The sequence below is a fragment of the Argopecten irradians genome, chromosome 6 (assembly GCF_041381155.1).
Source record: "Argopecten irradians isolate NY chromosome 6, Ai_NY, whole genome shotgun sequence".
In the NCBI taxonomy this organism is placed as follows: Eukaryota; Metazoa; Mollusca; class Bivalvia; order Pectinida; family Pectinidae; genus Argopecten; species Argopecten irradians.
The window spans coordinates 31,374,412-31,387,204 of record NC_091139.1 but is presented as its reverse complement, the minus strand read 5'-3'; the positions used below and the strand labels follow the sequence as shown (position 1 = coordinate 31,387,204).

General features: G+C 39.5%; 1 protein-coding gene across 1 annotated transcript; it reads right to left on the bottom strand.

Annotated features, from left to right (window-relative positions):
- Window positions 1-1,098: 1,098 nt before the first annotated feature.
- Window positions 1,099-12,699, bottom strand: LOC138325630 (mediator of RNA polymerase II transcription subunit 26-like). Its single transcript, XM_069271419.1, has 3 exons — window positions 12,488-12,699; window positions 8,627-8,701; window positions 1,099-5,231 (listed from the first exon to the last, which is right to left on the bottom strand). The coding sequence occupies exons 1-3, from the start codon at window positions 12,548-12,550 to the stop codon at window positions 3,234-3,236; spliced, it is 2,136 nt and encodes a 711-aa protein (XP_069127520.1). The 5' UTR covers window positions 12,551-12,699; the 3' UTR covers window positions 1,099-3,233.
- Window positions 12,700-12,793: the final 94 nt, after the last annotated feature.

Genomic DNA, 12,793 nt, shown 5'->3' with positions numbered 1-12,793 from the left:
GAGTGGGTTTCCGAGAGTGAAGTAGCCTTCTAGCTTCGTGCTGGGGGGGGGGGGGGGGGGCGATTTCCATTTTAGCTTCGTGTGCTGGGGGGGGGGATTTCCATTTAGCTCAGTCAGTAGAGCGGCGGACCAGTAAGTCCGGGGTTGCGGGTTTGAGCCCGGCTGGCAGCACACTACTAGTGGAAATAATGTCAAAATATGATTATGGCATCATCATTTGATGCAAGTTTCGTGACGTCATAATCACCAGAAGGTGGAACTTATTAATGGAAAATTGTTTTCTTATCCACATCGTTTTGGGATCTCAAAACCCCCTTATTGGACTTTGATGGGACATACAGAATTTTCAGTAATACAGGTAGTAAACTTGATCTTTAACCTTTCTTGTGACAGCAACATTTATTTTAACCTGAAAAAACTTTGTTAGTTTACCACATAATTATTTCCCTCTGTTATATATTATCATAAGAACTTGTATCCAATTTATTATTGCTTAAGCAATGTTTTGTGTATGTTGACACACTTTAACTTTTGCTTTGTAGCACTTTAACTATTGCTTTGTAGCACTTTAACTATTGCTTTGTAGCACTTTAACTATTGCTTATTATGACAGTCATTGCAAAGTCTATTAACAAAGTTATCTAAACAACATGCACAAGCATTTCCAGGTATTTGTCGTAAATTGGAGGTCATTGCAAAGTGCATGATTGTGATAATAATGAGTAAATGATCCACTTTCATTAAGTCAAGGATTATGTGTTAGTAAGTAAAGTCGGGGTTTCTCGTGTACTTCATATTGACGATGGAAAAAGACTACTAAAATCTTACATGGGTGTGTCAAGTGGACAGGGATATTGCAACCCGAATGCAGGTTTTTTGGTTAGTCAACAGGAGGCTTGTCAAATAGTAGCACTTGTGAAAATCTTACACGTGGGTAAAATTGAGATAGAGTGTATAACCCTATCCACTTGACAAATCCATTTCAGTGGTTTTATAGCATTTTCATTGTGCCATCATAACAGAAAAGCCGATTGACATAAAAAATAATGGATGCCGCACGATTAATGCTCCACCGCTGACAACATAAACGATACTCAGTTTAACAATGACTGACATTTATTCGTGTATATGTGTAACTAATTCAAACAGAATTGCATATAAAATAATTTATTTTGCTTTTGGTGCATGCACAATCAAGTCTTCATTCTATATAGGCCATGGTTTTTTTCTTTCGTACACAATTAATTTTGTTATTCTTATCTTAAAGATAGATAAGTTAAAATTGTTCAATGGTGGTAATGGTGTAAAGTAACCTCACTGAAGTAAAATACTAATTCGTCTGCTTGTTTGTGATAGAGAAAAAATTCCATTTTTTGTCAAGGGTGGAGTATCTTGAACTGTCTAGCCAGTGGGACTCCCGTGTATGATAGCTAAGGTTGCAATTGTCTTTCTCTTAGCTTTCTACAGCTTAAAATTTCTAGGAATATTTCAGAAGTATGGGAGAATAGAATTTTTACCCTCTGACTTTCTTGAGGGTGAAATAACTTGCATTATTGGAATCTCGTGGGCAAGAACTTAAAAAGTTTTCAAACAAGACTTGCCGAGAGTTTAAGAACCTTATCAAGTGTTGAAATTCACCTCATCTCATTCTCAACCTATTTACGTACTATTGTCAAGATTTTGTATAAATATTCTGTACATGTATATTACTTTTATATGACATCCAGGTTATCAGAATATGTATACAAGAGATCCCAGAGGGATCTTGGCACCCACCAAAGAATGATCTATATCTGACAATGGAAAGATGGATCCTTTCTCTACTTTTTAAACTTTTAGCGGTAACAAACTTCAACTATCAAAATCTAAGATGACTCCTTGGCGGCCATCTTGTTCATCAATCAGTCCCAAATCACAATATGCACAACTAGGGCCCTAGGGGAACCTACATATGAAATTTGAGAAAGATCCATTCAATACTTTCTGAGAAATAGCAATAACAAACTTTGAATATCAAAATCCAAGATGGCTGCCTGGCAGCAATCTTGTTGACCGATCGGTCCCAAATCACAATATGCACAACTAGGTCCCTAGGGGAACCTACATATGAATTTTGAGACAGATCCCTTCAGTACTTTCTGAGAAATAGCGATAACAAACTTTGAATTACAAAATCAAAGATGGTTGCGTGGCGGCCATCTTGTTGACCGATTGGTCCCAAAATGCAATATGCACAACTAGGTCCCTAGGGAGGCTACATATGCAATTTGAGACAGATCCCTTCAGTACTATCTGAGAAATAGGGATATCAAACCTTAACTATCAAAATCCAAGATGGCGGCCTGGCGGCCATCTTGTTTCCCTTCAGCAGTTCCTAAGAAATATCGATAACAAACTTCAACTGCCAAAATCAAAGATGGCTGTCTGGCGGCCATCTTGTTTTTTTGATCAGCCTCAAAATCTGTATGGCACAACTAGGGACCAAGGGTAACCTCCATGTGAAGTTTGAACAAAATCCCTTCAGTAGCTCTCAAGAAATATCGATAACAAACTTCAACTGCCAAAATCAAAGATGGCTGTCTGGCAGCCATCTTGTTTAACCGATCAGCCACAAAATCCGTATGGCACAAATATGGACCAAGGGGACCCTCCATGTGAAGTTTGAACAAAATCCCTGCAGTAGTTTTTAAGAAATAGTGATAACAAGCTTTGTTTACGGACGGACCACGGACCACGGACGCAGGGCGATTTGAATAGCCCACCATCTGATGATGGTGGGCTAAAAATCTAGCTAAAGCTAAATGTCATTATCATTACAGACTTGAATAATAGTATTTTTATTCCTTTCCTTTTTTTTTCTTCTTTTAAAAAAATTTTTTAAGTTTGCAACATTACAGCATTCAGGGTATTGGCTCTTCTAAATCTTGAGACCATTTACTGACAAGTTTTGATTGCTGCAACTAAATCAATCCAAACAAAACTTTTTTCTTTTGATTTATTTAATAAATCTGATATCCTCTCTTTGTTATTTAAATGTGACAAATTTTACACAAACATTATAACACATGACATATATATATTAAACTATTACAAATAAAAAAAATTGCAAAAACAACTTTTAACATAAGAAATGGAGAGGTCCTGCATAAATGAAAGCACTAAAACCGATGTCATCATGTTAAACAGTCTTGTCATTTACTTCAGCAGGATTTCAAAACAATATCAACGACTACTTAATCATCTATGAGAACATATGGCAAAATATGCAGAGCATCACCATTATATGATGAACCAGACATAGTTTGTGTCCAATCGCACCATCTCCCATATGTGTTGTAAACACCATTTACACCAGCCCACTCTTCCTCTAGTACACGTTGCACATCACGATCACTCACAGACACGCTTTCTTCTGGAATAGGTTCAAAAACATCCTCCTCCTCTGTATAAACATTATTATAATCAATAGGCGGAAGCAAGTCATAGGCTTCCTCCAAAGTTAATGGTTTTACATGTTCCTCTGTCCGAACATTATTGCTATTTTCTGTATCGGCATGTTCTACAGGTTTAACCTCAGCCGGACGAAAACTGGTGTCTCCGCCTGAACTGTTTGTTACATCAACCTCTAGACTCGAGTCATATTTACCAGGCGTAAATGGAGATTCTGCTTTGCTAATGTCATATTTGAATGGACTCAGATCTTCCGCTGTACTTGGTGTCACAGATGTTTGCAGAAACTTCTCTACAAGTTCAGTCTTTGTTTTGCTGAGGGTTAGATGAGACCGGACAGGAGTGGATGTGTCTGGTTTAGGTCGACGTTTTTTACCAACTCCCGGTGGAAGTACAGAATCTGTCATGTCAGATTCTTTGTGAATCTGATTAGTTTCTATGTCTCTTATAACACTACTCCCCAACGCTGCGCTGCCACTCTTAGCTTGCAAGTCTGCTATTAGTTGTGCTGTGGTTTTCACTTTCGGCGTTTTCCCAGACATTATGACTTTATCAGAAACTTTAGGTGTTGTTTCAGTTTTAACTGACAGATTAACATTTCTCTTGCATGAAAAACTTCCTTTGCCATCTGGAGTTGAAGAACTGCTGGAGCCCATTTCTGATAAACTTGCATCAATGCTCGATAATGAAGTTTGTAGGGAGCCATTCATAGCCTTTTTATAAGTTCCACTACCGATATCACTGTTTTGCATACGTGCAATTTTACTCGGCTGCCCAGAGCCATTCATGTCTTCTCGTGATCTCTTTTTGTTGGCAACATTAGTTTTTACATTCAAGCTTTGATCTGGCTTTGCAGCCTTAGAAGCCTTTGAAGGGGAAACTGTTTTAGAGACTATAGGAACTTCGCTGGAATGATTAGAACTGTTCTGTTGTCTATCCTCTGCATTATTATTATGTGTGGATGAGTTAGACAAACTCTCGTGAGATAAGTTTCTGGGTAACCTCGCTCCTGATGGCTCAGGGCCATTACAGAATGACTGTGGAGTATGAGGTCTACTGGCGCTTCCACATTCTGACGGTGTTAGAGGTCTACCCAGACTTGACTCATTGGAGCCTGACGGAGATGCTGCACGAATAGAGTTCTCAAGTACTGCTACTTTTGGTGAGTTTACAGATACTTTAGGCGAGTTAACAGACACCTTGGGCGAGTTAACAGATTTTTGGTTTAGAGAATACTTCGGAGAATCTGTTCTCATCAGTTTTGGAGATTGTCCCAGCCTTGAATTCTGAGGCAGATTTGGTGTAGTTGGTTTACTTCTGCCTCTCTGCTGCTGTTGTACTGGTAGATTAGGAGTATTTGGTTTGCTGTTGAAAGTCGTCGAACTCTGTGGTAGTTTTGGTGTACTCGGCTTACTCTTACTTCTTTGAGATGGCTGTAGGTTTGGTGTTGTTGGTTTAACTGTATGTGACAGTGAAGGACTAGATCGAACACTTGCATTTTGTGCATTCACTCTGGATAGTGCAGGCGACACTAACTTTTGCGGGAAAGCAGGGCTGTTTGGACACGAAGAATCGCTACCCTGAAGAGACGACAATTGTGCATGTTTTCCAGCTATCCTTTCTCCATTATCTTTATCACCGTTGACAGCACAGTTGTCCGACTGTGGACTGGCAGATATAAGTTTCTGCCAGTTCCGTACCAGTTTTTTTGCTCGTTTGGCCAATTGATCATTAGAAGTCTTCCGTCTGAGTTCATTGACAGTCCTTCCAATCCTCGTTTGCTGCAAAAAGAAAAAAAATTCATTAACAAACTTCTTTTCTAGAATGAAATCATTTAATTGTGTATATCGTGAAAGTTCTGATAATCATCATACATTTATTGTTAATGTTAATCTATCAAACATTGTTTTATTCATCCATGATATTCATCCATGATATTCCAGAGTTTACTATCACTGTTGTAATATCCACCCCGAGACTATGTCAAAAGTGAAGGCTCTGTATGAAACAACAACTGACACAGACAGTTTGGTCCTTTGATGTACATCAAAAGAATCTAATAACAGAATGGTACACTGTATGGTACACTGTATGGTACACTGTATGGTTTTAATGCTGGGTATAGCTCTCGGTTAATTTTTACAGGAAGTATCAGCAGGCCTTTGTTTGGTAATTTTTTTCCTCCTGAAATGCCTTCCGTTTTAATGACATATTCCCGGGTGGGTACAGACAGTAAATTAGTAACAAGAGGCCCAGAGGGCCTGTATCGCTCACCTGGTTTGTAATGCCAAGTCATGTTCTGAATACAGTTCATTGTTTCTTTTCTGAAGGAATTTGAATATTTACTCTGATTTCCCATATTGGGCCACACCTCTCCTGCCCCTGGGGGGTAAGAGCCAAAATTTATACAAGTTCTGTTTCCCTTCCAAAAAGGATGTTTGTGGCCAAATTTGGTTACAATCCATGCAGAACTCTAGGACAAGTAGCGATTTATAGGATTTAACCTCTATTTCCCCTATTGGGCCCTGCCCCTCCTGCCCCAGGGGGTCAGAGCCAAAATTTATACAAGTTCTGTTCCCCTTTCCCAAGGATGTTTGTGGCCAATTTTGGTTACAATCCATGCAAAACTCTAGGACAAGTAGCGATTTATAGGATTTACCTCTATTTCCCCTATTGGGCCCCGCCCCTCCTGCCCCGGGGGGTCAGAGCCAAAATTTATACAAGCTCTGTTCCCCTTCCCCCAAGGATGTTTGTGGCCAAATTTGGTTACAATCCATGCAGAACTCTAGGACAAGTAGCGATTTATAGGATTTACCTCTATTTCCCCTATTGGGCCCCGCCCCTCCTGCCCCGGGGGGGTCAGAGCCAAAATTTATACAAGTTCTGTTCCCCCCCCCAAGGATGTTTGTGGCCAAATTTGTTACAATCCATGCAGAACTCTATGACTAGTAGCGATTTAAAGGATTTACCTCTATTTCCCCTATTGGGCCCCGCCCCTCCTGCCCCGGGGGGTCAGAGCCAAAATTTATACAAGTTCTGTTCCCCCTTCCCCAAGGATGTTTGTGGCCAAATTTGGTTACAATCCATGCAGAACTCTATGACTAGTAGCGATTTAAGGATTTACCTCTATTTCCTATTGGGCCCCGCCCTCCTGCCCCAGGGGGGTCAGAGCCAAAATTTATACAAGTTCTGTTCCCCTCCCCCAAGGATGTTTGTGGCCAAATTTGGTTACAATCCATGCAGAACTCTATGACTAGTAGCCATTTAAAGGAATTGTTGACGGACAGACGGACGACGGACGGACGCGGACGGAACGGACGACGGACGACGGACGACGGACGCCGCGCCATGACATAAGCTCACCGGCCCTTTGGGCCAGGTGAGCTAATAACAAGAGGCCCAGAGGGCCTGTATCGCTCACCTGGTTTTTTGTTAGTAATTATCACAAGACTCTGACAATTAGAAAAATAAGCAAAATTGACTCCCAAAGTTTAATTTTGAATACAAGTATGCTATCCAATACATAGGTTCAGAGACAAAGTAATTTATATGAAAATAGTAGCCTAATTGACCTTTTTGACCTCGCATCTATTGCCGTTTAAGGTCCCAGGGGTCAGCCCTATCATTTGTACAATTTCAAATCCCAACCCTATTAGGATGCTACCATTGCATTATAAGTGCTCTTCCATTCTTAGTTGCAGAGAAGAAGTCGTTTATATGGAAATAGCCAAATTGACCCCTTTTGACCCCACCCTTCAGGCCCCCGGGGGGTCAGCCCCATCATTTGCAAAATTTTGAATCCAAACCCTGTAAGGATGTAACCATTGCATTATGAGCGCAATCCCATGTTAAGTTGCAGAGAAAAAGTCATTTATATGGAAACTGACCACTTTTGACCCCGCCCCTCAGGCCCCCGGGGGTCAGCCCTATCATTTGCTCAATTTGGAATCCCCAGCCTACAAGGATGCTACCATTGCATTATGGGTGCTATACCATGCTTAGTTGCAGAGAAGTCATTTATATGGAAATAGCCAAAATGACCCCATTTGACCCCGCCCCTCAGGGCCCCCGGGGGGTCAGTCCCATCATTTGCACAATTTGGAATCCCCACCCTATAAGGATGCTACCATTGCATAATGGGTGCTATACAATGCTTAGTTGCAGAGAAGAAGTCATTTATATGAAAATAGCCAAATTAACCCCTTTTGACCCCGCCCCTCAGGCCCCGGGGGGTCAGCCCTATCATTTACACAATTTGGAATCCCCACCCTACAAGGATGCTACCATTGCATTATGGGTGCTATACCATGCTTAGTTTCAGAGAAGAAGTCGTTTATATGGAAATAGCCAAATTGGCCCCTTTTGACCCCGCCCCTCAGGCCCCCGGGGGGTCAGCCCCATTATTTGTACAATTTTGAATCCTCACCCTATAAGGATGCTACCATTGCATTATGAGTGCTATCTCATGCTTAGTTTCAGAGAAGAAGTCGTTTATATGGAAATAGCCAAATTGACCCCATTTGACCCCGCCCCTCAGGCCCCCGTGGGGTCAGCCCCATCATTTGTACAATTTTGAATCCTCACCCTATACGGATGCTACCATTGCATTATGGGTGTTATCCCATGCTTGGTTTCAGAGAAGAAGTCGTTTATATGGAAATAGCTAAATTGACCCCTTTTGGCCCCGCCCCTCAGGCCCCCGGGGGGTCAGCCCCATCATTTGTACAATTTTCAGTTAGTAGCCCATAAGGATGCTACCAGTCAAATTTTGTTGAAATCCAACAGCGGTTATGGAGAAGAAGTCGATTGTTGACGACGCGGTATCCCATAAGCTCACCTCGGTCCTTTGGAACAGGTGAGCTAATAATCCTTAGAATATCAAGGATGTGGTTTCACATGCAAGAAGGAATGCTTTAAAGAAACAATATCAATAGGAATGAATATATATAGTTATTGATTATTTTTTCATTCTCCATTAGCATGAAGTATTTGAGTGAAAAATACCTATTTTTTCAATTTGAGCGAAATGCAAATGGACCCCAAACCAATCTAACTAAGCAATTACTTTAGCTAAAGAGATATGATAGTGATTTTAAAATAAATAACCTTTTCTCTTTATTTCATTACATTTTAGTTGTGCTTTTAATTCATACAAAATGTAAAGGCCTCCACAAACCTCCAAGGCCTCCCGGGTGATTGGATATGTTTCCAACACGGTGATGACCGCCAAAACTCCCGCCATATCGACCACCTAAAACAAGCAAAAACAACTTTAAATCTTAGGAGATATTTATGATATTCATTCATCTATTCCTTATATTTGATTTTACATTAATTGTTAAACAAGTTACACAATCCACATCAGTGAAGTTCATACAATATTTTATTCACATAATACATTATATTATTGCATAAATTTTAGAATATAAGGAATCAAAAACAAGCTTAAGGGGACCTACAGAGCTCACTGGTAGAAGTGACCATATATCAGTTTCACTTGTGAATGTTCAAGAAACCAACACCTCTTCATTACAAGCAATTCTAATTTCTATAGAAACTATTTTGGGGACAAAAAATGTGATTTTGTATGTTCTGGTTGCAATGACACAGGCTTTCTTTTACTTTATTTTTTTATAATACATGTACCTCGTCCTGTATATGTAAATAAAAACCTACCCGATATATCTGGAACAAGCATGTATTGAATAACATGAAAGATGAATTTTAGTATGAAGTGAGTTACATGGTTGTCAATCAATGATCTATCAAATTTCATACACCCCCTCATGTTTGAAAATGATTGTTTCAGAAATATCTTGGTTGCATTCCATTTATTATCATATATAAAATCATTATCATGAAAATTTACTGTAAAATAAAACTAGTGTCATAGCAACCAATGAATATCCGAAATCACATTTTTTGCCCCAAAAATTGTTTGGAAAGAAATATGATAACGGTCATGGTGTTTAGGGTATCTATGTTGATACATGAAACAGATTGTCACCATAAAGGTGTGTTACAAGTGCAGGCTCAATGCCCAAAATTGGAATGGTCATATAATTAACTTTAAATGTTACCATAACACCTTAAAGCTTCATATTACATTCTTTCTCTAACAAGAGATCCCAGAGGGATCTTGGCGCCCACCTAAGAATGATCTTTGTCTGACAAAGGAAAGAGGGATCTTCTCTCTGCTTTTCAAGCTTTTACTACATATTACTACACATGAAATTTGAGAAAGATCCCTTGACTACTTTCTGAAATATATAACAGTAACAAACTTCAATTATCAAAATCCAAGACGGCTACCTGTCGGCCATCTTATTCACCGATCGGTCCTAAAATGCAATATGCACAACTAGACCCCTAGAAGAACCTGCACATACAATTTGAGACAGATCCCTTCAGTACATTCTTAGACATAGCGGAAAAAAACTTCAATTGTCAAAATCCAAGATGGCTTCCTGTTGGCAATCTTGTTCACTGATCAGTACCAAAATGCAATTTGCATAACCAGGGACCTAGGGGAACCTGCACATGAAATTTGAGACAGATCCCTTCAGTACTTTCTAAGAAATAGTGGTAACAAGCTTCAACTATCAAAATCCAAGATGGCGTCCTGTCGGCCATCTTGTTCACAGATCCGTCCGAAAATGCAATATGCACAACTAGACCCCTAAGGGAACCTGCACATGCAATTTGAGACAGATCCCTTCAGTACTTTCTGAGATATAGCTGTAACAAACTTAAATTATCAAAATCCAAGATGGCGGCCTGTCTGCCATCTTGTTCATGGATCGGTCCCAAAATGCAATATGCACAACTAGGGCCCTAAGGGAACCTGTACATGAAATTTGAGAAGAATTCTTTTGGTACTTTTTGAGAAATAGCGGTAACAAACTTTAAACTATCAAAATCCAAGATGGCGGCCTGTCGGCCATCTTGTTAATCGTTTGGTCCCAAAATGCAATATGCACAACTAGGCCCCTAGGGGAACTTACATGTGAAATTTGAGAAAGATCCCTTCATTACATTCTGAGAAATAGCGGTAACAAACTTTAACTATCAAAATCCAAGATGGCTGCCTGGCGGCCATTTTGTTGACCGATTGGTCCCAAAATACAATATGCACAACAAGGGCCCTAGGGGAACCCACATATGAAATTTGAGAAACATCCCTCCAGTACTTTGAGAAATAGCGGTAACAAGAATTGTTAACGGACGGAAGGACGGACGGATGGACGACGGACCACGGACAAAAAGCGATTTGATGGTGGGCTAATAATATAAATCATACCATGGGTCTTCTTATGAGTGAAATGAACCTATACACACAGTGCCCAGAGAAACCCCACAATGATCTGACAGTTGACCTGGCCAACAAATTAAGTGAAAGTTGCATTTGCAGCGATATACATAGATTTTAAAGAATTTCCTATCTAGATGTATTCACTATACACATCACTATATGTATATATACCTATATGTAGTTTGTTTGACAGAGTAAATAAAAGTATCTCATAAATTAATTCTAGTTGCACTATTCATTACTGGTAATATTTTCAATACTTTTCAGTTTCTCAGCCAATACAAAATCTTAACAAATACCATTACATGAAGGATAGCCCATTTATGTTACAACTAAAGCACTAAAATGTAGATCAAATCCAGCATCAAGCCATATGAAGCATTTGGAGCAACCACAGCTGCATTATTGCTATAGCATTAGCTCTGTTCACCTAGATGCAAATCTTCTTAACCAGCTGTGCAGATGGGCTACATATCTAGATCTATGTACAGTACCACCCAGTGCAAAACCATGATTACATGATCAAAACAAATGCCAGTGTGCAAACAACAAAGTTTATAACAGTGGTTTTCCCCAACCTGTTATCAATTATAAACTTTTGTATAGACTAGTGTTGCAAATTGCACATGAAACCCTTTTTCAAGTTCAGTTCAATTTTGATGGAAATGTTCTATGTATTGTATAAATACCATTTTGAAACTCTTGTCGATCATGATGATCATTTCATTATATTTTATCCACGAATACATACCAAATCTGACTAACTTAATTAACCCAGTCATCACTAATTATAGCCATGTAGGTGTAAATTGTTTACTTTCTGTAAAAAGCCTAATGATAAATAATGTAGTACTGGTATGTTATGAAAATGTGTCTAAAATACAATCTATATATGGATCAGAGATATGTTGAATTAAAACTGTTTTTTCAGCATGTTTTGTTGCCACATCACAATTTCATAAAGCCCAATTACTTGGGCATTATGGATAAAAGTGCATCCCTGGTGAATTTCATACAAAGACCCAGTTTCATAATCTACAAAAAGTCAAATTATGCCTTTTCCCCCCGGAGATATTTTAAGCCAAGGATTTTTGCTACACTAGGGGAAGTTGACGAAAATGAGGCCTGGGTATGGCAAGACCAAAAGTCTTCTATCAGTGAGTGATATATTGTTGATTGGATCCAAGTTTACTGAATCTCATTAAGAAATCAATACACCTATCGGGGGAAAAATACCTTAAGACATAAAGCCATGCGGTTTATGTCTATATTTAGACAACGTCTACAGCATGCAGAGTAGGCCTAGATCAAATGACCAAATCCACGGCGATTCTGTGTACGTATCCAAAAAGTGTGCGTGTAAATTAAGCGACACGTTTCTAGCCATAAGGTCATAGGCAAATAAATGAACCAGACACACGACAGCCGTCATAATATGATTGCACAAATAAGGACAACTTGCATAATATTCAATGTAAAACTATAATGAACTGTATTTCTTAAATCATGAATCAAACGTTTCTAAATCGTATAAATGGTTTTAAAATCAATAACAAATGTATTATGTTTAAGTAATGTTGGTTATTTCGGACCATGCATGCGACAACAGCACAACTTTCACTCAAACTGCAACAGTCCTGTGTCGGACTGTTCACTAATCGGCCACCTTCCTCATGCCGGGACAAAAAACATCTCACAACCGCATCCAAATACCAAATTTCTTACATTATTATCCTCATCAAGAGCCTTCAGCAACTTCTCCTTTATTTCGACAGGAGTGCACTGCATTGGGATGCCCAAAAGCCCCCAACTGAAGGGAATTCAGCCAACAGCGTGACCGATATCGTCCCACCAGTATGGCGGCCCTCCATACATTGTGCGAATCTGTGCAGCGCATTGACATCTGGGAAGCCTCTCCAATAGCGTGACGTAGAATGACGAACGACTGCTCGCCCTAACTCGTGCGCTGATCGACCCCACGTGATTATGTTAATGTAGTTAGATGACGTAGAAAATAGAGTGCCATGTTTA

Coding starts and splice junctions, on each gene's coding strand:
- LOC138325630 (XM_069271419.1), bottom strand. CDS start 12,550: ATGCAGTGCACTCCTGTCGAAATAAAGGAGAAGTTGCTGAAGGCTCTT. Junction 8,702..12,487: donor CTCTTGATGAGGATAATAAT/GTAAGAAATTTG, acceptor TGCTTGTTTTAG/GTGGTCGATATGGCGGGAGT. Junction 5,232..8,626: donor TCACCCGGGAGGCCTTGGAG/GTTTGTGGAGGC, acceptor TTCTTTTTGCAG/CAAACGAGGATTGGAAGGAC.